This window comes from Artemia sp. Qi Xiang Cuo, chromosome 16, assembly GCF_049724085.1.
Source record: "Artemia sp. Qi Xiang Cuo chromosome 16, ASM4972408v1, whole genome shotgun sequence".
In the NCBI taxonomy this organism is placed as follows: domain Eukaryota; kingdom Metazoa; phylum Arthropoda; class Branchiopoda; order Anostraca; family Artemiidae; genus Artemia; species Artemia sp. Qi Xiang Cuo.
The window spans coordinates 39,234,049-39,258,194 of record NC_142809.1 but is presented as its reverse complement, the minus strand read 5'-3'; the positions used below and the strand labels follow the sequence as shown (position 1 = coordinate 39,258,194).

At 31.3% G+C, this 24,146-nt stretch overlaps 1 protein-coding gene across 1 annotated transcript in view; it reads right to left on the bottom strand.

Annotated features, from left to right (window-relative positions):
* LOC148942887 (S-adenosylhomocysteine hydrolase-like protein 1) overlaps window positions 1-24,146 on the bottom strand; it is a 159,830-nt gene that overhangs the window by 29,670 nt on the left and 106,014 nt on the right. The window contains 2 exon segments of the mRNA XM_089102386.1: window positions 14,272-14,439; window positions 18,861-18,891. Of these exon segments, the coding sequence (XP_088958512.1) occupies window positions 14,272-14,439; window positions 18,861-18,891 (199 nt within the window).

Here is a 24,146-nt window from a genome sequence, read left to right as displayed (position 1 = left end):
GTGTGTGTTTAAGTTTTTTTGTGCGTTTATGGTTATTTGTTTTTGTAAGTTTTTTTGTGTGTTTTTTAGTGTTGGTGTGGGTTAAAGTTTGGTGTTTGTCGGTTGAGTTGTTTTGTGATATAGTTTGGTTGTTTTTTGTTGTTTTTGTTGTCTTGTAAGTGAGATTGATTTGGCAAGTTTTTGTGTGTGTGTATGTTTTTTTGTGTGTGTATAAGTTTTTGTGTTTGTGTAAGTTTGTGTGTGTGTTTTTGTTTGTGCGTGCGTGTAAGTTTTTGTGTGTGTAAGTTTTTGTGTGTGTGTAAGTTTTTTTGTGTTTATAAGTTTTTGTGTGTGTATGTAATCTTTTGTGTGTGTATGAGTTTTTGTGTGTGTACACATATCAATTCTATTTTACTAAAATAATATAAAAATTTCCACTTCAATTCAGATTTTTCTCAAACAGATGAAAGAATTTAAAATACTGTTCTAAATTTTTCATAGAAGATAGAAAAGTTCAAGTTCTCTTCTAAATTTTACCAAAGAACATAATTCAATTCTAATTTCTCCAGAAAAAATAAAAAGCTTCCACTTCAGTTTTAAGTTCACCAAGACATGAACAATTTAAAGTTCACTTCTAAATTTTTCCGTAGAAGATAGGAAAAGTTATACTATGATTCTGATTATTTTCCATGAAGATAAAAAGTTTCACTTTAATTCTAAATTTTCTTAAATTCAATTCCGACCATTCTCAAAGAGATGAAAACATTTCAACTTATGTTCCAAATATTTTCCCGGAAGAAGAAAAGTTCAATTTCGATTCTGAATTTTCTCAATGAAAATGAAATAAGTTATTGATCGATTCTATTTTCCTAAAATAATATAAAAATTTTCCACTTCAGTTCAGATTTTTCTCAAAGAGATGAAAAAATTTAAAATACTGTTCCAAATTTTTCATAGAAGACAGAAAAGTTCAAGTTCTCTTCTGAATTTTACAAAAGAACACAATTCAATTCTAATTTCACCAGAGAAAATAAAAAGCTTACACAGATTATTTTCCATGAAGATAAAAAGTTTCACTTTAATTCTAAATTTTCTTAAATTCAATTCCGACCTTTCTCTAAGAGATGAAAAAATTTAAAGTTCTGTTCCAAATATTTTCCCGGAAGAAGAAAAGTTAAACTTCGATTCTGAATTTTCTCAATGAAAATGAAATAAGTTATTAATCAATTCTATTTTCATAAAATAATATAAGAATTTACATTTCAATTCAGATTTTTCTCAAAGAGATGATAAAATTTAAAATACTGTTCAAAATTTTTCTTACAAGATAGAAAATTTCAAGTTCTCTTCTGAATTTTACAAAAGAAAATAAATCAATTATAATTTCTGCAGAGAAAATAAAAAGCATCCACTTCTATTTTTAGTTGACAATGAAATAAAAAATTTAATGATCAGTTCAAAAATTTAAAGTAGAAGACAGTAAAATCTTTACTATTATTGTGATCATTTTCCTTGAAGATGAAAAGTTTAAATTTAATTATAAATTTTATTAAATTCAGTTCCGACTTTTCACATCTAGATGAAAAAATTTAAATTTCTGTTCAAAATTTTTATTTTAATTTATTAAAATTTATAAAATTATCTCTAATTTTCAATTTCTCTTCTGAATATTACCAAAGAACATAATTCAATTCTAATTTCTCCAGAGAAAATAAAAGGCTTCCACTTCAGTTTTAAGTTCACCAAGACATAAAAAATTTAAATTTCAGTTCTAAATTTTTTCTTAGAAGATAGGAAAAGTTATACTACCATTGAGATCATTTTCTATGAAGATAAAAGGTTTTACTTTCATTCTAAATTTTCTTAAATTCAATTCCGACTTTTCTCAATGAGATGAAAAAATTTAAAGTTCTGTTCCAAATATTTTACCGGAAAAAGAAAAGTTCAACTTCGATTCTGAATTTTCTCACTGAAAATGAAATAAGTTATTGATCAAGTCTATTTTCCCAAAATAATATAAAAATTTTCCACTTCAGTTCAGATTTTTCTCAAAGAGATGAAAAAATTTTAAATACAGTTCCAAATTTTTCATAGAAGATAGAAAAGTTCAAGTTCTCTTCTGAATTTTACCAAAGAACACAATTCAATTCTAATTCCTCCAGAGAAAATAAAAGGCTTCCACAGATTATTTTCCCTGAAGATAAAAAAAATTTTCCATAGAAGATAGGAAAAGTTATATTATGATTGTGATTATTTTCTATGAAGACAAAAAGTTTCACTTCAATTTTAAATTTTCTCAAAGAAGTGAAGAAAAGTTCAACTTCGATTCTGAATTTTCGCAATGAAAATGAAATAAGTTATTGATCAATTCTATTCCCCCAAAATAATATAAAAATTTTCCACTTCAGTTCAGATTTTTCTCAAACATATGAAAAAATTTTAAATACAGTTCCAAATTTTTTCATTGAAGATAGAAAAGTTCAAGTTCTCTTCTGAATTTTCCCAAAGAACATAATTAAATTCTAATTTATCCAGAGAAAACAAAAATCTACCACGTCAGTTTTAAGGTGACCAAGACATAAAATATTTAAAGATCACTTCTAAATTTTTAAATAGCAGATAATAAAAGTCATATTATGATTTTGATTATTTCTATGAAGATAAAAAGTGTCACTTTAATTCTAAGTTTTCTTAAGTTCAATCCTAACCTATCTCAATGAGATTAAACAATTTAAACTTATAGTCCAAATGTTTTCTTAGGAGAAGACAAGTTCAACTTCAATTCTGAATTTTCTCAATGAAAATGAAATAAGTTATTGATCAATTCTATTTTCCTAAATAATATAAAATTTTCCACTTCAATTCAGATTTTTCTCAAAGACATGAACAAATTTAAAACATTGTTCCAAATTTTTCATAGAAGATAGAAAAAGTTATACTTTGATTGTGAATATTCTTCATGAAGATATGGAACTCCACTTTAATTCTGAGTTTTCTCGAAGAAGTGCAAAATGTACAAGTTCTCTTCTGAATTTTCTTAGAGAAGAGAAAAAATGTCTTGGTCAACTTCCGGAAGAAGAAAAGTTCAATTTCGATTCTGAATTTTCTCAATTCAGAAGGTTAAGCTTACCTACGTTTGCAGTAGTAACCTAATTTAACTAACAACATAACCTAACAATTTAGCTAACGTTCTAATTCTAAATTTTTACCATGTTTAAGTTAGGTTAGGTTAGCTTATCATGAGCGCTCGTGATAAGTTTACCTAACCTAACCTAACTTAAACATGTAGAAATGTTTCTAATTATTTATTAATATTTATTTATACCTAACCTAACCTAACCTATTGTTTTTGGTGGTTAGATGAATGAACTGAATTTAAGAAAAATTAGAAATAAAGTGAAACTTTTTATCTTCATGGTAAATAATCACAATCATAGTATAGTCATTCCTATCTTCTAAGGAAAAATTTAGAATTGAACTTTAAATTTTTTATGTCTGAGAAATTAGGAACTGAAATGGAAGCTTTTTCATTTTCATTGGTAAATTTCAGAATTGCGCTAACTTTTTTTTCTCTTCTCTAAGAAAATTCAGAAGAGAACTTGTACATTTTGCACTTCTTCGAGAAAACTCAGAATTAAAGTGGAGCTCCATATCTTCATGAAGAATATTCACAATCAAAGTATAACTTTTCCTATCTTCTATGAAAAATTTGTAACAATGTTTTAAATTTTTTCATCTCTTTGAGAAAAATCAGAACTGAAGTGTAAATTTTTATAATATCTTAGGAAAATAGAATTTATCAATAACTTATTTCATTTTCATTGAGAAAATTAAGAATTGAAATTGAACTTTTCTTCTTCCTGAAAAATATTTGGAACAGAACTTTAAATTTTTTCATCTCTTTGAGAAAGGTCGGAATTGAATTTAAGAAAATTTAGAACTAAAGTGAAACTTTTTATCTTCATGAAAATAATCAAAATCATAATATAACTTTTCTTATCTTCTATGGAAAAATTTAGAACTGAACTTTAAATTTTATATGTCTTGGTGAACTTAAAACTGACGTGGAAGCTTTTTATTGTCTCTGGAGAAATTAGAATTGAATTATGTTCTTTGGTAAAATTCAGAAGAGAACTTGAACTTTTCTATCTTCTATGAAAAAATTTGGAACTGTATTTAAAAATTTTTCATCTGTTTGAGAAAAATCTGAACTGAAGTGTAAAATTTTTATATTATTTTGGGGAAATAGAATTGATCAATAACTTATTTCATTTTCATTGCGAAAATTCAGAATTGAAGTTGAACTTTTCTTCACTTCTTTGAGAAAATTTAAAATTGAAGTGAAACTTTTTATCTTCATAGAAAATAATCACAATCATAGTATAACTTTTCATATCTTATAATGAATTTTTTTTTTATCTTCATGGAAAATAATCTGTGGAAGCTTTTTATTTTATGTGGAGAAATTAAAATTTAATTCTTTTCTTTGGTAAAATTAAGAAGAGAACTTGAAATTTTATATATTCTATGAAAAATTTGGAACAATATTTAAAATTTTTTAATCTCTTTGATAAAAATCTGAACTGAAGTGGAAAATTTTTATATTTTTTTGGGAAAATAGAATTGATCAATAACTTATTTCATTTTCATTGAGAAAATTCAGAATCGAAGTTGAACTTTTCTTCACCGGGGAAAATATTTGAAACATAACTTTAAATTTTTTCATCTCATTGAGAAAAGTCTGAATTTAATTTCAGAAAAATAAGAATTAAATTGAAACCTTTTATCCTAATAGGAAATAATCTCAATTAGCGTGTAACTTTTCATATCTTACACGAACAAATTTTTAAATGAACTTTAAATTTTTTTTTTCATTGTCAACTAAAAGCTGAATTTGAAGCTTTTTATTTTCCCTTGAGAAATTATAATTTATTTATTTTGTTTGTTAAAATTAATAAGAGAACTTGAATATTAAAGATAAACGTATAAATTTTACTATATTCAATTAAAAATTTTTAACATAACTTTAAATTTTTTAATCTCTATGTGAAAAGTCGGAACTGAATTTAAGAAAATTCAGAATTAAAGTGAAACTTTTCATCTTCACTGAAAATAATCACAATCATAGTATAACTTTTCCTATCTTGTACGGAAAAATTTAGAACTGAACTTTAAATTTTTTATGTATTGGTCAACTTAAAACTGAAGTGGAAGCTTTTTATTTTCTCTGGAGAAATTAGAATTGAATTATGTTCTTTGGTAAAATTCAGATGAGAACTTGAACTTTTCTATCTTGTAAGAAAAATTTGGAACAGTATTTTAAATTTTTTCATCTCTTTGAGAAAAATCTGAATTGAACTGTAAAATTTTATATTATTTTAGGAAAATAGAATTGATCAATAACTTATTTCATTTTCATTGAGAAAATTCAGAATCGAAGTTTAACTTTTCTTCTTCCGGGAAAATATGTGGAACAGATCTTTAAATTTTTTCATCTCTTTGAGAAAGGTCGGAATTGAATTTAATAAAATTTAGACTTAAAGTGAAACTTTTTAGCTTCATGGAAAATAATCTGTTGAAGATTTTTATTTTGTATGGAGAAATTAGAATTGAAATGTGTTCTTTGGTAAAATTCAGAGGTGAACTTTAACTTTTCTATCTTCCATTAAAAATTTGGAACATTATTTTAAATTTTTTCATCTATTTGAGAAAAATATTAACTTAAGTTGAAAATTTTTATATTAATTTTTGAAAATATAATTGATCAATAAATAATATCATTTTCATTGAGAAAATTCATAATCGAAGTTGAACTTTTCTTCTTCCGGAGAAATATTTGGAACAAAAGTTTAAATTTGTGCATCTCATTGAGAAAGGTCGGAATTGAATTTAAGAAAATTTAGAATTAAAGTGAAACTTTTTATCTTCATAGAAAATAATCAGAATCATAGTAAAACTTTTCCTATCTTCTACGGAAAAATTTAGAACTGAACTTTAAATTTTTCCTGTCTTGGTGAACTTAAAACTGAAGTGGAAGCTTTTTATTTTCTCCGGAGAAATTAGAATTGAATTATGTTCTTTGGTAAAATTTAGAAGAGAACTTGAACTTTTCTATCTTCTATGAAAAATTTAGAACAGTATTTTAAATTCTTTCATCTGTTTGAGAAAAATCTGAATTGAAGTGGAAATTTGTATATTATTTTAGGAAAATAGAATTGATATGGATACACACACAAAAACTCACACACACACAAAAGTTTACACACACACACACAAAAACTTACACACACAAAAAAAAATACACACAAACACAAACTTACAAACAAACAAAAAATTACACACAAAAACAAACAGAAATACACATAAAAACTTAAAAACACACATAAACTTACACACACAAAAAAAAACTAAAACAAAAACAAAAAACTACACACACACACGAACTTGTACACACACAAAAACTTAAACAAAAAAAACTTACACAAACACAAAAAATTAAAAACAAAAAAAAAATTAAAAAAACAAAAAAACTTTCAAACACACAAAAAAACTTATAAACACAAAAAAAATTACACACACAAAAAAAACTTACACACACACAAAAACTTACACACACACAAAAACATACACACACACAAAAACTTACACACACACACAAAATCTTACACACACATACACAAAAACTCAAACACAAAAAAAAACTTACAAACACACATAAACTTAAACACACACACAAAAACTTACACACACAAAAAAATTTACACACAGACAAAAACTTACACACACACAAAAACTTACACACACAAAAACTTACACACACACAAAAACTTATACACACAAAAACTTACACACACACAAAAACTTACACACACACAAAAACTTACACACACACAAAAAACTTACACACACACAAAAACTTACACACACACAAAAACTTACACACACACAAAACACACACACACAAAAACTTACACACACACAAAAACTTACACACACACAAAAACTTACACACACACACAAAACTTACACACACACAAACTAACACACACACAAAAAAACTTACACACACACAATGACTTACACACACACACACACACACATAAACTTACAAACACACACAGAAACTACACACACACAAAACTACACAAACACACAAAAACTTACACACACACACACAAAAACTTACACACACACAAAAACTTACGCACACACAAACTTACACACACAAAATCTTACACACACACAAAAACTTACACACACACAAAAACTTACACACACACACAAAAACTTACACACACAAACAAAACTTACACACACACAAAAACACACACACACAAAAAACTTACACACACACAAAAACTTAAACACACACAAAACACACACACACAAAAACTTACATACACACAAAACTTACATACACACAAAACCTTACACACACAAAAAACTTACATACACACAAAAAACTTACACACACACAAAAACTTACACATGCACAAAAAACTTACACACACACAAAAACTTACACACACAAAACTTAAACACACACTACATACACACAAAAACTTACATACACACAAAAACCTTACACACACAAAAAAATTACAAAAACACACAAAAACTTACACACGCACAAAAAAAACTAACAAACACACAAAAACTTACACACACAAAAAATTACAGAAACACAAAAACATATACACACACAAAAACTTATAAAACACACACTTACACACACACAAAAACTTACACACACACAAAAATACTCACACGCAAAAAAAAAATTACACACACACAAAAACTTACACACACACACAAAAAATAAAAAACACCAACAAAAAATTACAAAAACACAAAAAATTACACACACACAAAAAAAAAACTTACAAACACAAAAAAAAATAAACACACAAAAAAACTAACACACACACAAAAACTAACATACACACAAAAAATTACAAACACACAAACAAATTACACACAAATAAAACTTACATCAACAAAAAAAAAAAAAACGCAAACAAAAACTTACACATGCAAAAAAAAAATAAAATACAAACAAAAAATTACAAAAACACAAACTTAAACACACACAACATAAAGACAAAAACAAACAAAAACACAAAAAACAGAAACACAAAACAAACTTACATACACACACAAAAACTTACCCACGCACAAAAAAACTGACACACACACAAAAACTTACACACATAAAAACTTAAACACACAAAAAAAATTACACACACAAAAAAACTTATTACACACACACTTACACACACAAAAAAACTTACACACACATAAAAACTTACATACACACACTAAAACTTACACACACATAAAAACTTACACACACACAAAAAATTACAAACAAACAAAAAAATAAACACACAAACAAAAACTTAAACACACACAAAAAATTACACACACACAAAAAATAACAGACACACAAAAAAAAAATTACACACACACAAAACATACACACACACACAACAAATAAAAATCAAAACAAAATAAAAAATACAATAAAAAAAAAAAAAAAAACAAATAAAAAAAAAAAAAAAAAATACAAACACAAAAAAAACTTACACACACACAAAAACTTACACACACACAAAAACTTACACAAACACAAAAACTTACACACAAAAACTTACACAAACAAAAAAACTTACACACACACAAAAACTTATTACACACACATACACACACGAAAATTTTATATTATTTTAGGAAAATAGAATTGATATGTGCACACACAAAAAAACTCGCACACACACAAAAACTTAGACAAACACACAAACAAAAACTCTAAGCTGAGACTCTAAGCTAAAAACTCTAAATTCTTAACTAAAACTAAACTAAACTAGAACTCTAACTGAAACTCAAATGTAAAACATCAAACTCTTAACTAAAATTAAACTAAACTAGAACTCTAACAAAAACTCTAAGCTAAGACTCTAAGCTAAAACTCTAAACTATTAACTAAAACTAAACTAAACTAGAACTTCAATATAAACTCTAAGCTAAAAACTCTAAAATCTTAACTAAAACTAAACTAGAACTCTAACTGAAACTCATAGGTAAAAAAAATCAAACTCTTAGCTAAAATTAAACTAAACTAGAACTCTAACAAAAAAACTCTAAGCTAAATTTCTAAAATCTTAACTAAAACTAAACTAAACTAGAACTCAAATTAAAACTCTAAGATAAGACTCTAAGGTAAAACACCAAACTCTTAACTAAAACTAAACTAAAACTCTAGCTGAAACTCAAAGGTAAAAAAATCAAACTCTTAACTAAAATTAAACTAAACTAGAACTCTAACAAAAAAACTCTAAGCTAAGACTAAGCTAAAACTCTAAACTCTAAAATTAAATTAAAATAAACTAGAACTCTAACAAAAACTCTAAGCTACGACTCTAAGATAAAACTCTAAACTATTAACTAAAACTAAACTAAACTAGAACTTCAACAAAAACTATAAGATAAGACTCTAAGATAAAAACTCTAAATTCTTAACTAAAACTAAACTAAACTAGAACTATAACTGAAACTCAAAGGTAAAACATCAAACTCTTAACTAAAATTAAACTAAACTAGAACTCTAACAACAACACTAAGCTCAGACTCTAATATAAAACTCTAAACTAGTATCTAAAACTAAACTAAACTAGAACTTCAACAAAAACTCTAAGCTAAAAACTCTAAACTCTTAACTAAAACTAAACAAGAACTCTAACTGAAACTCAAAGGTAAAACATCAAACTCTTAACTAAAATTAAAGTAAACTAGAACTCTAACAAAAAGCGGCGCATCCCTGTGGCGCATCCCTGACCCGCTGCGCATCCCTGCGGCACATCCTGCGGCGCTTTCCTGGCCCACGGCGCATCCCGGCGGCGCTTCTCTGGCCCGGGGGACCTTTTGGGACCGGGGGAGGGCCTTTGGGGCACAGGGCGGGCGTTGGGGGGTCTGGGGGGCACTTGTGGACCGTTTGGTCCTTAGGGTGCCCGGTGGACCTTGGGGGGCCGGGGGAGGGCCTTTGGGGCACAGGGAGGGCCTTTGGGGGCCTGGGGGCACTTGAGGACCGGTGGAGGGCCTTTGGGAGCCCGGTGGTCTTTTGGGAGCTCGATGGGCCTTTGGGGGGCCCGGGGAGGGCCTTTGTGGGTCTGGGTGGGCCTTTGGGGGCGCCGGTGGCCCTTTGGGAGCTTGGGGGGCCTTTGAGGACCGGGGGCTTCCTTCGGGGTTGGGGTAGGAGGATTGGAACCCTTTGGGGTTGGGTAGAGGACCTCACAACACTGTTCAAATGGAACTTGTGTATTATAACGACCACACTCAAAACCTCTTCTAAAATCATCTTTTAAAATGTCTCTAACTGTTTCGCCAAAATAATCCCATAAAATGGCTAAAATGGTTTCGCCCAAATAGTCCCTAAACGTAAATTCAGCGTGTTCCTTTTGTTTTTGGCATCCCTGCACTGAGGCAATTCAAATTAATAAGAAACCTGATTCCCGCGCTAAAACAATTCATCGCTAAGATGTTTCTTGGAGAATTGTTTCCATGGCAAAGTTTATTAATATCTTTAGGAGTTCGACCAGTAGAACTGTTTCCGAGGCAAAGACATTAATGACTTGGATCTATTCCTGGAGAATCGTTTCTATGCGAAAATTTTTAAAGTCTGACAGATGATGTCATTGGTTGATTGATCTGTCAAGAAAGGGGAATTAATTTGTTGTTTCTAAGGAGAATTATTGATTCACGATAGGGGAATGGAGGTCGACAGCACAGGTGTCCTGATTCATGACAGCACCTCGTAGTTTATGGTTTTTTCAGTGATAAAGTTTCTGTTTTTCAAATTCTCACTGACAAAATCCATAAAAACATACAAAAATGTGAGAAAGTTCCTGTTTTTCAAATTCTCACTGACAAAAACCATAAAAACAGACATAAATGTGACAAATTTCCTGTTTTTCCAAGTTATAAAATTCATTTTTTTTCATTCTCAGTGATAAAACCATAAACCACGTGGTTCTGACACGACTCAATAAGGCCCTTCTACTGTAACTGCCCCCCCAGACCCCAGTCATCCCCCTCCCCCCATCTGAAATTTAGTTTCTTCAAAAATCATGCCAAAACTAAGATAAGCCTGCATAATTCAAGCATCCACAGAAACGGGTAATTTACCTTTATGGTACTATATGGCTCATTTTTCAGTGATCACTGTAATTTCCACTTGATTTAAGATAATTGGCTCCAACTTTGCCCCCACCCCAGGATTCTGACGAAATTACGCCACTGCTTTACTGAAAAGCTGTGACCTTTTATATCGTAGCTTAATTATTTTTTTTAGTCAATTAAAGTATTATGTTAAGCCTGGCTATACCCGAACCATGCTCAGGTTTGCCTCCAAAAGATATTGATACTAAAAGATATCCCCTCCAAAGTGCGTGATCTTTCAACTACCATATAAAGAATTTCACCTAAAGTCTACTAAACGTTCATACTACTGTAAAGGACCCATACGCAAATTTAATAAATTTGCAATTTTTATTAACGATATTCCGACCTAATTTAACAGTCTATATTCTCAGTATTGGACATGGCTTAACAACTAAACCAGTGGCAGATCCTGGAGACGGGCGAGGGGGGGGCGCACGCTCCTCCTCCTAACGTAGTCCAAAGTAGTGCAATTTACTTAATTAACGCAAGTTTGCGTTAAATAAACTTGCTTCTAACGCAAGTTTATCAGATCAACCTATTTTGCGCCCCCCTAGAAAAAATCCTGGGTCCGCCCCTGAACTAAACTTCACTGATAGCAGTGCACACCGTCTAAGAATTTGGCAATGGATGGATATAAGACCAAAGTATACGCACAGTGAAAATATTTATTGAAAAATTAGGTCTGAACGCTACTAAAAGGGCTTTGACCTTTTATCTTGTAGCTTAATTATTATTTTCCATAAGTTAAAGGGTCCTGTTCACTCTGGCTGTATTCGAACCGTTCTTAAATTTTCCTGTAAAAAATTATTTTGCAAGGTTTTGTTTTCTTCTTTTTGCATTATATTATGATCTTTAATATGTTTGGGCCTAATAAAGCTATAAGTTAAAAACCTCTGTTGACATAAAAAAAATGTCGTTTTGACTTCAAATAAAAGTATTCTGAACTAAAGTCAACTAAAAGTGCTAACCCCTATAAAGGGCAAAACTTATATAAACAATGTAAGGTGCAACTGCCCCAAACAGATGTCATACCTAAACCTTCTACTCCCCCCCCCCCCAAAAAAAAAATATGAAAAATAAGAGTTACACTAAAAAAGGCTAAGAAAAACTTTTCTGGCGGTAAGTGGCACCACAATAAGATAATGCGGATGAAAAGAGACCCAACTGAATTTTCTCTTTTAACTACCATTTGCTATAAATAACCTAACAAATAACAAATACATCCACTAGATAAGAACAAAACGACATATAACAATTAACAAAAAGATGTGAAATAAAACAAAGGAGAGTCAAGAATCACAGTATATGAACGAATAACATGAATTATAATAAAATGCACATGAATTTATATATTGAATCCGAAATCTCCTGTTCTAACCATACAAAAATCCTTAAGAAATTTTTTGAACAAATTGAATTTTCTTTTTCTGTTACTAAAAGCTATTATTCTGAAGAGGCCTCTTTGGCTGCAATGATAACAACGAACGTCACAAATGAATTTTTAGTACGAAACGTAAAAGATGAATAGCTTGAAGCGGGAGCCTATTTCCCATCAACAGTACCTCGGAAAATGGAGCTTTTTCATTATTTCTAACAGTAGAGCAAATGTAAGAAAAATCCCTAAAGATTCTGGAAGTGAGAGAATATTTCACTTTCTAACTAAAGAGGAAGGATACTACGTGAAGATATTTGAAAGGCTTCTAAATTACGATCAAAAGATAAAATAAAAATTTCGATTATTATGTCAACAGTGCCATAATAACAGTGCCATGAGTGCCATAATAACAGGAGTCAGTTTAAGGACGGGAGTGAACGAGAGGTGGAGGGAGAAAGAGATAAAAAGAAAAATAGAGAGAGAAAGCATCATTGCGAATAAATAGCAAGCTATAATAGAAATAGAAACTGACTTTTTCATATTGCGTGGGATATACATAATTAATTATTAGCGGTTTTGGTATATGCAAGTGGAAGTATAAAACTAAGCATAAAAAAAAAATTATAAAAAAGTATAAAAAAAAACAAAGCATCCCCAACATAAAACAAAAATCAGCAAGCAATTAATATTTATTTCTTGGTCATTAAAAACGGCATTAAATGCTTAATAAAATAGATATTTCACACAAATTATATCACAATGATAATTTTTGTTTGGAAGAATAAATATATCTAACATAAAGAAGTTCAAATTTTTGTTCACTGACATATTACTGAAAAGAGAAAGTAAAAACAATTCTTCAAAAGCCACAACCAAAATTTAATATTTTTGGATGTGCGGCATACGAAAGTAGATACCAGACTCAGTCCAACCTGTAATTTCTTAGAAACTAGTTCTTTTTTTTCCCTTTTTTTTTATAGAGACTAAATACAGATGACGCCTAGAAAATACAGTTTTTTTTTATTTTGCAAAAGCAAGGTATCCTATCGTCTATCACGATACTTCCACAAGTCAGTTTCTACAAACCATTTGAGGTAGGCAGGGTTCACTTCCAAACTTCAAGAACTTTTTTCTTTTATTTTCGTTTTTTCATAAAAACCAACTAAAAAATATTCACCTTTTGATTTATTTTCAATTGGTTTAAAAAAAAGCCCTTCAGTAATCAAATCCTATCCTTAACCCAGTGGCAGTTCTGGCATCTCTTGCGCCCGGGTCAAAATATTGATTAGCCCCCCAACAGCCCAAATTTTAACAAAAATGTTCATTTGTTAAAAAAAATTATTTTCAATTTAATAATTAATGAATAATTTTTTTATTTTTATTTATTATCGAATTAGGTCTACTTAATTATTATTAATGATTTTAATTCTACTTATTTAGTTATTATTATTTAATAATTTTTTAATTTATTTCGTTAATTAATTATTCATTTATTATTGTCATTTATTAACGGCACCCTTTACTCTATTTTAATAAAAATAAAATTAACAAAATACAAAATGATTACAACCGTTAGATGATTTATTCGAAATTTTGAACCCTAAAATTTCAGAACCAGGGGCAAGTACCCCTCTGTAACCCCCCTCCCCAAAAAAAAGCCACTGTCTCAAACTAGGTTTTATTACAGTTTTGGGTCTCACCTTTAATAAGCTTGAACATTGCTGGGTATTTCCTGTTCATTAGGGCAGTGGCATCCCCACCGTCATCCAGGATCATATTTGGTTGCCAGCCATCTGCTACGATACATTTGTCAATTGCCCACCAGAAATCATCCTCGGTCTCACCACGCCAAGCGAAAATCGAAAAACCTACAATTAAATGGTAAATATACTAAAGTAGGAAAGCAACTACGAAAAATTAAACGAAAGAAAATCAACATAAATTGATGTCTGCTTTAAGAATTGAATTATGAAGAAAACAAGAAATGACGCAAGAGCTTACAAGTCGAATGCACAACTGAAAATTTAAAATTGGCCTTCATAAAACGAAATACGCACGATAATATTTTGGAACTGATGTTTCCCGAAAAAATTTTTTTTAAGTCTCCAGAAAAGATAGAGTTAAAAAAACAAACGCAGATGGATACAGCACCCAGGGACAGAACAACTTATTATTTTTCTAAAAGATTATTCATCATTTAGCGACTATTGCAGGTGAGGCATATGTACATATATCTACTCTCTTTTAACGAGTAGCTGTGTACATATGTATAGATTTTCTTCTTGAAAACACCTTAAAAAAAAATTTTAATTGGCAACCTGGGATTTTCTGGCCTGGAAACATGATCTAGATAGGTCACGATTTTGAAAAAATTCATGCAGAACCTAAATATTGAAACACATTTTTCATATAAATGACCTCACATGGCTATCTGACTGCTCTTGAGAAGATTCTCGTGTAAGAATTCTAATAAATGAAGACAAAAAATAAAGTTATTTTTTATAGAGACCGATTCTAAATATCAATTGCAAAAAAAAATCTTAAAACCCTTGGAATATTCGGACAGTTTATTAGTCTGGCACGTCAACTTCAACAAATTAAACTAGAATAAACATATAAAATTGATAAGACCAAAAGGAAGAGCCGAAAAACACAAATTCCCAATGACTGAAAATGGACAACCCGGACCATAAAATGTAACACGACCAATCCAAGCAGCCAAAGCAAAGGGCATTGAAAAAAATGTCTGAAGTAATGATAAACAAAAACGAAAAACAAAGAAATATGTGATAAGAAGACTTGCGACAACGAGGGTCACAACGAGTCAAAAACGAAAGTGAATCGAAAAGTCACAAAATATAGATGTAAATCTCCAGGTATTAACCATGAACATCCTGAAAATATATGTATATTTTTTTGTTATAGTTAAGTATATTTGGAAAAAAAATATGTATTGTACCTACAAGTACTGCTTCTGTGTGTTAAACTATAGTATTGGAAGCTAGAATTTCAAAATAATTGATTCAAATTTTCTATTTCCCGTGCCAAAGGGCAATCAATAAAAAATACTAGTCTGTTTCCAAGCAGGAAACAAATTGCGTATAGTAAAATTAAGTGCCTGGAGACTCAGAGTTTTTCAATTAACCGGCTCACCAAAATTGAAAAACAAAACTAACTAAAAAAACAGGCAGAAATCAGCTTTCCGAAATCAAAACAGGTTGAGCACAAAAATGTAGTTGAAGGAAATCATAGTTCGAAATTATTAGTTTAGTAGGAAAATGTCTATGTTCACCGTGTTGGAATCGGGACAAATCGGAAAAGAGATCAAGTGGACTCTCAGACGTCACTGATCGACAACTTGAAAGAATTTTAACGTACAAAAATTTTAAAAGAAAGACAGATTTCCATATATGAAACCAGCGCTATAGATTCGGTATGCATAACTGAGGATTGAATATATACAAGAAGGACAGCGACCTTAATAACAAGAATAGACGTTTGCTATGGAAAATATATCCTAGAACCCATGACATGTCCCATACTATGCAGGTGATCTGCCGCTGGGTTAACGTTAGATAATCAGCTAATATGACATCCAGCCAACCAGTTCAGTGTCAAACAATCTAAAGATTTCCTTTAAAGCACGAATGCGATACCCTCATCTTTTCAAGAAGGCAGGTTTGGTTACCATACATGACAAGCAAGGGCCCCTTTGTATCAGCTTTGGTGGAAAGGATCTAATTAAATTTCTGAACCAGAAAATATTTCCACCTATCCCATCCTTACCAAGGTCACTAATTACTAGAATTTACTGGAAAACTAAAAGGTATAAGAACTTTTATTCCGTTTTTTCGACAAGAGGCTGAGGTAGGGGGTCACCCACTTTCCGTCACCTGATGTACATCACTGAGCACGCAGTATGCCACACATTTCTGCCATGCTTGGCGCAGTTCTCACAACGCTTGGCATATTTTCACCATGATCTAGCGCACGCTATTGTTATCAATTTAGAAAAAAATATGGTTCTACCTCCTTTTGGTTGATCATAAAAGGAGGACTATCGTTTTAATGGCATTTTCATTGTTGGCTTCATGCAAAACATATTAAAGAGTAAATGCTTCATACCTCAAATTCTGATCGTAATTAACTTCAATGTATATGTACTCCACTTGCTGTTGTTTTGAACAAAGATAGGTATGAAATTAATTAATCATTCATACCTTGCATTCAACACCCAAACCAAAAGAGAAACTGAATGGCCTCCTTTCCCTGCCACTTTTAAAATGTTTATAGGTCAGTGACGTCAATTCTTGAAAATTCGGGGTGTGGGGGGGGGGGCAAAATATTGCTCCCACAACAACATTTATGGGTAAATTTGTCATTCCTTTTGATTTTTTTTATGAAAATACCAAAGGCAGTTTTCAATGAAAACAACCCATTCCCAAGCCTGTTTAAAAGGTCTTGTCCTATGGCCGAATCCTAATTTATTATGCGCATTCCACTGTGTGTCTTTCCAAAACCCATTATATCTCAAATTATATATCCAGCCCTTATTTCCACGGTGGGAGGGGAGGTTAAAGTGCTTACAGTTATAGTAGAAATTAGTTCCCTATACAAAAATAATATTGAAGTTGACAATAACATATGTTGCTACACCTACTAAAAACCCCGAAATCAAAATATGCTGTTGATGTCTTTCTGACGAGCCGCAGCAACAACTTATTTCTGTTCCACTTCTTTAAAATCTACAGTCTACTTCTTAGCATTCTACTTTGTTTTTAGCAATTACTAGGTGATTTATAACAGTCTACTTATTTTTTATTAGTTGCCACTATTTTTATACAATGGAGTATTATTTAATATGTGGTACTATTTTATTTGTTTGATGTTTGTGTTTATTAACTAATAATAGCTAAGATCAAATCTGCCCTTTGTTATTCTCTGGAAACTGCATTGGTTTTTGGTTGTTTCTCCTTGAAGCTGCATAACCATCTAAGGGTCATTTAAGTGGATGTTTATTATAGTATCGATAAAGGAAGTCAATTCCATTTTCCGGATTCCATTTCTACAATTATTTTTTTGTCAAATCTTAATCCTCAGTTTCTCAAACTTAAATATATTCGATGATTTCCAATAAATCAGCAAAAATAAGAATAAAAGTTCATAAGCTGCAACACGGATTAGCTATGTAATGCATATTTTTCAGCGTTTACGACTTTCTATTAATAAATGATTATTTTAAAAACTAGTCTCGTCAAATGAAAATTAAAATATTTAAAAAGAAAATATTTGACATCAAATTAAATTTATTGGAAAATCATTTCCAAAATAGAAGTTCTCAAACCGGTTAAAACTTCGAGTCTTCAATAGTAATTTCCTCCCAATTATGTTGTATGGAAGCGAATGCTGGAAGATAAATCAGCAGCAAGAGAAGAGACTCCAAGCCTTTGAGAACAATTATCTGCGAAGAATCCTCAATATAAACTGGACACAACACGTCTCGAACCAGACAACGTCAAATTGCTGGACAACGCCTAGTCATCGACATGATAAGGACCCGAAGATGGAAGTACTTGGGACATGTTGTACGAATGAAAGACGACCGAACACCGAAGTCCATCCTCCAGTGAAAACCAACGGGAACGCGGCGAATGGGAAAATCAAAGAACACATTACACCAAACATACCAGAGGGACCTTCTCAACGCGAATACGTCCATACAACCCCATTGGGTAGACGTTATGGCAGCAGCCCATTTGAGGGACGGCTGGCGTCTCTTCGTCGATGCCCTGGGTGCCTCCGGACGCACAGGAGGATCAAAGGTCTAAGGTAACGTCTTCAAAATGACAAAAAAACAACCCTTGGTAGGTCGCTAGAGAAAGAAGCGAAGTTGGTGAGGAATTTGATGGAGGCTTTTGATGGGAGTTCTCTTTCAGGTTTAGTACGAGTGATTGTGGTGGGCCACTCTTGCTGCGAATGTGACTCCAGGTGCAGGAAGATCAAGTATAAGACTAAACGAGAGCTACATGAAGAAAGAAAAATAGGTTGTAAGACTAAAAGCGAAGGAAAATTAGCTTATTACTCTGGACAAGTACACACAACATTTAAAAATTTTGAAAACGTAGTCTATTTTGAGTTGGCATTCAAGAAAAAAAGGCGGGAGTGTAATGTACGTACAATCACGCATACCACTTTGTGCACACAAGAAATTATACACATGCACGCCAGCTACCACATAATAAATATTAACACATAAAAAAGATGTTTATAGATAAAAACCAAAGTTTACCTGCTTCAGCCAAAGCGGCAGCAACTTCATTCTAAAAAAAGAAGAAAAATCTTGAAACAAAAACAATTGGTATTAACACGTCTAGGCTATATTAGGCATAATTTAAAAATTAATGCAGTTGATGACTAACTGATTTTTCAAAAAATCAGCAGTGAAGGTTAGATATACTTTTTCTGAAAATGGCGCCAACCGCCCTAAAACTTATGGTTTGGCCCGCTGTAAGATGAACTCGCACCTGTGTGTTGAAGCACGTAAAGGAGACAGTACCCTAAGATACATCCAAAGAAATCCTAGAAGTAGTGCCCCTGCAAAAACCTCACCGATTTTCATATCCCCCCCTCCCTACATTGAAAATCCTCATTTTATACAACACAACTATGGCTGTGTAGACCTATGGATAAATAAATTATAGTTTCGACTGAATATAGGCAATAAATTAAACAAACTGAATTAAAAATTGATGATTTCTTTACCAATGAGCGTTACATGGCCTTCACTTACACACAAATACACTAATTCTATTACACTGATAGGCAACAAAATTGCAAAGTTTTACAGATACAGTTTATTTAATCTACTTAATGAATTTAGTCTATTCAGTCTATTTAATTTTTGTTTTCCATAGCTTTTATTTTATTTATATTTTCTTTTCTTCCCCTTTTTTCTCTTCTCTCTGAGAGTAAGTGATTATTTAAAAAAAAAATTTAATTCTTCTCTGAGTAAGTGACTCGTTTGTCTTCCCCTTCTTTACAGGCCAATGGGCCTTTGGAGGAATAGTAAAATGTAACATTGTATATGTATTTCATGATGAATAAATCTTAGAACAGAAAACAATCTTTTATTCATCACAATTTTATTTTACTATTAAAATTTTCCAACTCTACTTATGATCTGTCTTTTTTGAAAAATAACTTTTTCAAAAGTTTTTTTTCATCACATTAAGCACCTTCTAATATACTCACGGGGTAGGTTTAACCTCGGTTTTCTATTTTTTGTACAACAGATCTATTCTTAGCATTACATTTTCAATTCTATTACGCATAATTTCCACATTTCGTTAAGAACAGCTAGTTCCTGGAAAGCTCATTGGAGGAATTGAAACAAAATAAGAATTAAGACGAAGTCGAATAATAGCAACGTATTTCAAGAGCTTTGAAGTAATATTAACAGATTCATGCATGTTGCCAAGCAATTGCTTAATAGTATTAAATGATAAGATAAAACACTGCATTGGACTCTATACCTGCCAGTAAAGCTTCAAAAAAATACTTCAGGAAACATAGAAAAAAAACAACAACTATAATAATTATTGCCTTTTGTTTACTTCCTGTTTTGCTTTTTAAGACATTGAAAAAAGTATTGACTAATATGAAATTAAATTTGATAAGTTTTAAAATTGATTGTTTTTATAGATTTTCTGATAAGATAAAGCCTGTATTCACACTTACATTTTTTCCTTGTACTGATAAGCCTTCAAAATAGCTTTTCATACGTTTTTAATTAAAAAGTCCATTATTTTACAGAACAATTTCTGTCATATTTGCATCTAGTTTTTTTTTTTCACAAGGTCGTTTGAAAAGAAAAAGGAATATGGGACTCCCAAATTCGAGATATTCTACATCACGGGTTTTTTTGCTCCCGGTACTACAAAAACCACACATGGCGGTCTTTTTCATTAAAAACTGAATTTCTGATTTTTTTTTCTATTTTTAAAAAATATTTATGGTTGTGTGAGTTTTTACTTAACCAGTCCAAACAATCAGAGTAGAGTAGAATATTTTTATTTATAACACGTATATAAATAAATGTCACAAAACAGCGCACATACCTGGTGGCATACTTTAGCGCTGAAAATATTGCCAACGAAAATACACAGCCATTTTCTAACTAAATTTTACAACAACGAAAAAGAAAACCCTAATGAACAAAATGCTTAGCATGTCATAAGATAGTTCTTCACCAGTCTTAGAAAATGTCGCTTGTTGCTGCATTCTCGAACTGATACAGGAATTGAGTTCCAGATTTTTGGGCCAATGTGACGGATGCTGAATCCCGCTCTCGATGTCGGGGGAATTTCGCACGAAAAGTCTGAACGATGCGTAGTAGGATAATTATGAAATTGAGAATTAGTTGAGAAAATGCCAGAGAAATTTACAGGTAAATTACTATATTGATAATCGTGACAAATACTAGAGATAGAAATTAAATGAAGTTGGTCCAAAGAGAAAATTCCTGAAGTCCCATATAGGTGTCTAACTGAAGTTCTGCAATCAACATTAAAAAGAATCCTCATTGCTTTATTCTGAAGTATTTGGAGAGATTTGAAAACAGACGGAAAGGTAGATGCCCAAACCGAAATGAAATAGAGAAAATATGGGTGGACGAAAGAATAATAAATAGATTTTAGAATAGATTTAGGAAAGAAATGACGAAGATGAGTTAGCATGCCAATATTTCGGGAAATTTTTAACGACAGTGTTTTTACATATTTATGAAACGACAAATTTTCATCTAGAATAATCCCAAGATATTTGAACTGATCTACCCGTCTTAATTCAAGACCATTCAAAAAAAGAGAGAAGGTATCTGACACTACTGATCCAGTTCGCGAAAATAACATATACTGGCATTTGTTTTCATTAAGAGCTAGTAAATTCCTTGAATACTAATCAGACACAGTTAGTAACGTACTATTGAGGTTCTGGAAAAGAACTGATAGGTCCCAGTGAGAAGCAAAAATTACTACATCATCAGCAAACATTATAATTTTAACAAGAGGCAAAACTTCTGGCAAATCATTTATAAAAAGAAGAAATAGAATAGGCCCAAGGACAGAGCCCTGAGGCACTCTGTAATTAATCGGAAAAGTTTCGGTACCGAGATCACGAGATTTATCAACACAATCTAGTCATCTCCCAGAAAGGTAAGATGCAACAAATTTAACAGCTTGTGTTGAAAACCCATAAGACTTGAGTTTAAAAAGAAGAAACGAATGATTTACGGTGTCAAACGCCTTGGCGACATGAAGAAAAATTGCCAACGCGTGTTGACCATCATCTAGTGAATCATTAATATTTAGTAAAAGCTCATGAATTGCCAGTTCAGTTGACTTTCCTTTTATAAAACAACATTGAGACGTGTGTAAAATCTTAGTAGATTTTATCAGACTTCATTTTCACTGTTCTTGGTATTTAACTTAAGCTAAAATTTGGGCTTTGAAAATGCAGTAAGTCTGAAATTATGTATGCAGAAGAGGCAACTACTTTCACAGTTGAGGAAATAAGTTGAAAATTGTTGGGCTGAAGTTTTGTGGAAATATGATTGTAATTTCCTATAAATTGTGGGAATATAACCGCCAATTTGTGGTTACTTAGAAAGAATTTTTTTTATCAAAATTAGAGTTTTTTTGGTTATTTTCGGTGGGGTCAATCTTCAGTGGCATCAATCCATGAAAATTTAGGGGGAGGGGTGGGGATATATTTTTCAAAATCTAGAGAGGGGAGGGAAATTTGTCGTTTTTCTTCAATTTTTTTTGGGTGGCACATGCCCCTCCTCCCAATTGTCGCCGCTGTGGGTTTTACAAATTCACATCTAAGAAATCAAGCATTGGACAAAAAATACATGAAAATCCACATACGATAAAATAGGAAGATGAATTTAGGGAATGTGCACCCCCCCCCCCCGCGGGAAAACCTAGGGGGAAATTTCAAATACCAGCAGTCTTGTCATAAAATGACACAAAACGCCAATATCACTCATTTAGAATATAAACGGAAAAGAAGCATATAATATACAAAAGAGGAGATTAGAAACGTTCACAAGCACTGAAACTTTAAATCAACCTAACATTGTCATTTGACAAGCGAATCTTTGCAAGTTAAAAAATTATTAAACGTATTGAATAAAGCATTCTTTCCACAAAACTGTTCAATGATTCAGATATTACATCAATCCTAGGAAGTTTAGGGGCAAGCATCCCCTAAACTTGTTGTTACCCCTAAACTTCTGACTGAGGGTAGACTGAGGGTAACCTCAAATACCTAGTGGTATCGTCAATAAAACGTTGCAAAATCGTAAGTTACAACTACAGTAATAGGAAGTAAAATTTGCTTGAACAATTTTCCTGGTAGCTCCTTGATTTTTGTACTAAAGTTTAAATGCTTCGTTTAAAACCTTAGACGATGTCATTTTAAACTTTTGAATTATCCCCTGTCATCCCTGATGGGGTATATTATACCCCATCATTAATATATTATACAAATATTGTTTCCACAATTTAGAAAAAAGGAGTAAAAATTAGTAGGTAATCTTTCACTAATTGTTGACGCTCCTAATTGTTGACGAATCAGACTGAGTTTTAAAGTATGCACAATTTGCGACGACTAGTCTTTTAGTTTCGACGAATGCGTCGCTCTTTTCCCGGCAAATGAAACCTGTTCTTGTTAAATTCCTAATTTTTAGATTAAGATCTAATTGAATCAAGATTTAATTTAGATTAAAATCAGATACAATATGAATTATATCTTGTTTTTAAACTTGACAGAGACGTTTCTATAATAATACCCAATGTGTGGGTGAATAAATGAGAGCGTGTGACATTTATTTATTTATATTTATTAATCTAAAACCCACAAGCAGTACAAAAAGAAAATAGTACAACACAATGTGGAGTAACAAGAAGGAGAAAAAAGAAAATAACAACATGGAAAAAGAGACACAAGATAAGAATAAATCAACAGCAACAAACTAGCCACTATCAAAATTGTAAAACCGATGCGCATGCTCACTAGAGCTACGTATGAGGGTCACAGTTTTACCCATAGAATTCGCGTGGTCCCTTACAATTAAAAAAATTGCAAAATTGTGTCCCTTAAAAAATTCGCGGGGTCCCTTTACAATTAAAAAATTTGTAAAACTGTGTCCCTTAAAAAATTCGTGGGGTCCCTTTACAATTTTAAAAATTGTAAAATTGTGTCCCTTAAAACATTCGCGGGGTCTTTTACAATTTTAAAAATTGTAAAATTGTGTCCCTTAAAAAAATACAATTTTAAAAATTGTAAAATTGTGTCCCTTAAAAAAATACAATTTTAAAAATTGTAAAATTGTGTCCCTTAGGAAATTCGCGGGGTCCCTTTACAATTTTAAAAATTGTAAAATTGTGTCCCTTAAAAAATTCGCGGGGTCCCTTTACAATTTTAAAAATTGTAAAATTGTGTCCCTTAAAAAATTCGCGGGGTCCCTTTACAATTTTAGAAATTGTAAAATTGTGTCCCTTAAAAAATTCGC